At 55.1% G+C, this 2,209-nt stretch overlaps 1 protein-coding gene across 1 annotated transcript in view; it reads right to left on the bottom strand.

The window, feature by feature from the left end:
• LOC113217590 (cubilin-like) overlaps window positions 1-2,209 on the bottom strand; it is a gene marked incomplete at both ends in the record, with an annotated part of 23,858 nt that overhangs the window by 6,382 nt on the left and 15,267 nt on the right. The window contains 5 exon segments of the mRNA XM_052272002.1: window positions 133-360; window positions 652-827; window positions 1,117-1,322; window positions 1,671-1,805; window positions 1,883-2,111. Coding sequence (XP_052127962.1) covers window positions 133-360; window positions 652-827; window positions 1,117-1,322; window positions 1,671-1,805; window positions 1,883-2,111 — 974 coding nt within the window.

The following is a 2,209-nucleotide window of genomic DNA, read 5'->3' as shown; positions in this document are numbered from 1 at the left end:
AATATTTAGGTGCGTAGCTAATACACTTAGCTCGATAGCTAAAAGGTGCCAGCTACCAACAATTAGGTAAAATAGCTAACTCATTTTTCTGCGTGAACAGTCGGACACCCGGCGGGGACAGCTGCTGCTCACCCGTCTCGTTGGGGTTGTTGGGGTTGGCCTTGCTGATGACGGTGACCTGGTCGGGGCAGCGGCGTCCCATCAGCCCGGGCATGCTCATGTCGAGGAACTGCAGGGTCATGGTGGCCGTCGGCCGCACCTCCAGGCGCCACTCGCAGCGCGTCTGCGGCAGGTAGCTGTCCGGGTACCCCGGGGACGCGATGCTGCCCTCGGAGCCGCGGATGGTCCCCCCGCAGGTGGCTGAACAGAGGCGAGACGGTTAGGCCCGACTATTTTGTAGTGCGACGCTCGAGGGGTCGTCCACTCAGATTTTTGCTGTACATATGGAATATCTGGAATATTCTATCTAGAAAATGTTCGGTGGAATAATATCTGGAATATTTTTGGAATAACCGGAATGATTTGGAACATTATTTGGAATAATTTTCAGTGTGTACATGGAATATCCAACTGGTTCACCCCGCGGCGTCGCTTTTACAACCGTATAGTGCATGACGCTCTTGGCCGCGTCCGGGACGACGATGTCCTCACCGACGGAGACGGAGGCGTTGAAGCCGTTGGCGGGCACGTCCTCGTCGTTGAAGTACCGGACGCGGAGGACGTTGCCGGTGGACTCCTGCGTGCCCGGCGCGGACCGGCAGAAGGTGTCGATGACGGGCGCCACGTCCGTCGCGCCGTCGCGCAGCTCCACCGCGCTGTCCCGGCACCTGGGGGACGCAGAGAGCGGCGCCGTCAGCTCGCTAGGGCTGTGCGATATCCAAATTTCGATATTGTCTTACGATATCGACCGAGTATCGAACATCGACTCGATGCACGAGTCTCGATATCGCATAATTTTGAAATATCAAACAGTACCGAGAACCGAAAATAGACGATATTTCGCTATAAATCGTAATATTTTGCAACCTCGCTTTTCCGATCCGATATCTATATCGGGAGAATATCTAGCCTCCGATATCGGACCATGTCGTATCGAAGCTGCCCATCAGCACTCACTGCGGCGAGTTGGTGAGGTCGAAGCGGCCCGTGAAGTCCAGCCTGACACGCCGGCCCGGTGGCGCCACCACCACCCACACGCACTCGACGTGCGGCTCGGGGATGGACGGGTAGTTGGGCGAGCTGATGGCCCGCGCGTCGCCCTCGCCCAGCCGCACCTCCCGGCTGCAGTCGTTGCTCTTCTCCTCGTAGCGGAGGACAAAGCTCTGATAATGGGAAAAGAGCAGGTGAAACACCGAACGAGTGTACACCCCTAATTCTGCCCAATTCAAACTAATTCAGACCAATTCATTTTAATTCAACACAATTCAGAAATAGTTTAAACGAATTCAAAAATAATTCAACCAATCCAGTCTAATTTGAGACAATTTATATTCAATTCAATTCAATTCACGCTAATTCAGTAAAATAAAATCATAATAATTCAAACTAATTCAAAAACAATTTAACCATTTCAGTCCAAATCAATTCAATTCAGGCCAATTCAAATTCATTCCTTGAAATTTGTACACCCAATTCGGGAGTTATCCACTCGCCTTCTCTTATTCGCTTACCGCGCTGGCGGTGTGGCGGCGGAACTTGACGTACAGCTTGTTGCCCGAGGTCTCGGGCACGCTGGCGGGCGGGTCGTTGCCGCAGTATTTGCCGGCGCCGAGCAGCGGGGAGTCCGCTTTCTCGCCGTTCTTCAGCTGTTGGTTGCAAAACAGTGAGTCAGGACTGTCGCACGCGTCTTCAAGAGGGCGTATATAGCCCCTCAAACGCTCACCAGCAGGTAAGAGTTGCCGCAGGTGCCAGGGGCGCGCCCGTCGCCGGCCTCGGGCGGTATGCCGAGGGACGTGACGGTGACGGCGAGCGTGCGGCCGCGGCGCGCGGTGACCACCCACTCGCAGGACGGCTCGCGGCCGGGCAGCCTCGCCAGGAGGGTGTCGTTCGGGGAGCGGATGACGCCGTTCGGCCCGCTCAGCTGCCCCCCGCACTCTGTGACACGAAGCACGGTAGGGTGTTACGCAATGTTCAAGCGGTGCTGTTCGATTTCAAGCCTATGAAGACCCCCGAAGGATACTGCACTATAAATTCAAGCGTACACCATTTT

This window comes from Frankliniella occidentalis, unplaced genomic scaffold, assembly GCF_000697945.3.
Source record: "Frankliniella occidentalis isolate FOCC.00 unplaced genomic scaffold, Focc_3.1 Scaffold183, whole genome shotgun sequence".
In the NCBI taxonomy this organism is placed as follows: domain Eukaryota; kingdom Metazoa; phylum Arthropoda; class Insecta; order Thysanoptera; family Thripidae; genus Frankliniella; species Frankliniella occidentalis.
The sequence above is the reverse complement of the archived record's forward strand: the minus strand, read 5'-3'. Positions and strand labels throughout refer to the sequence as shown.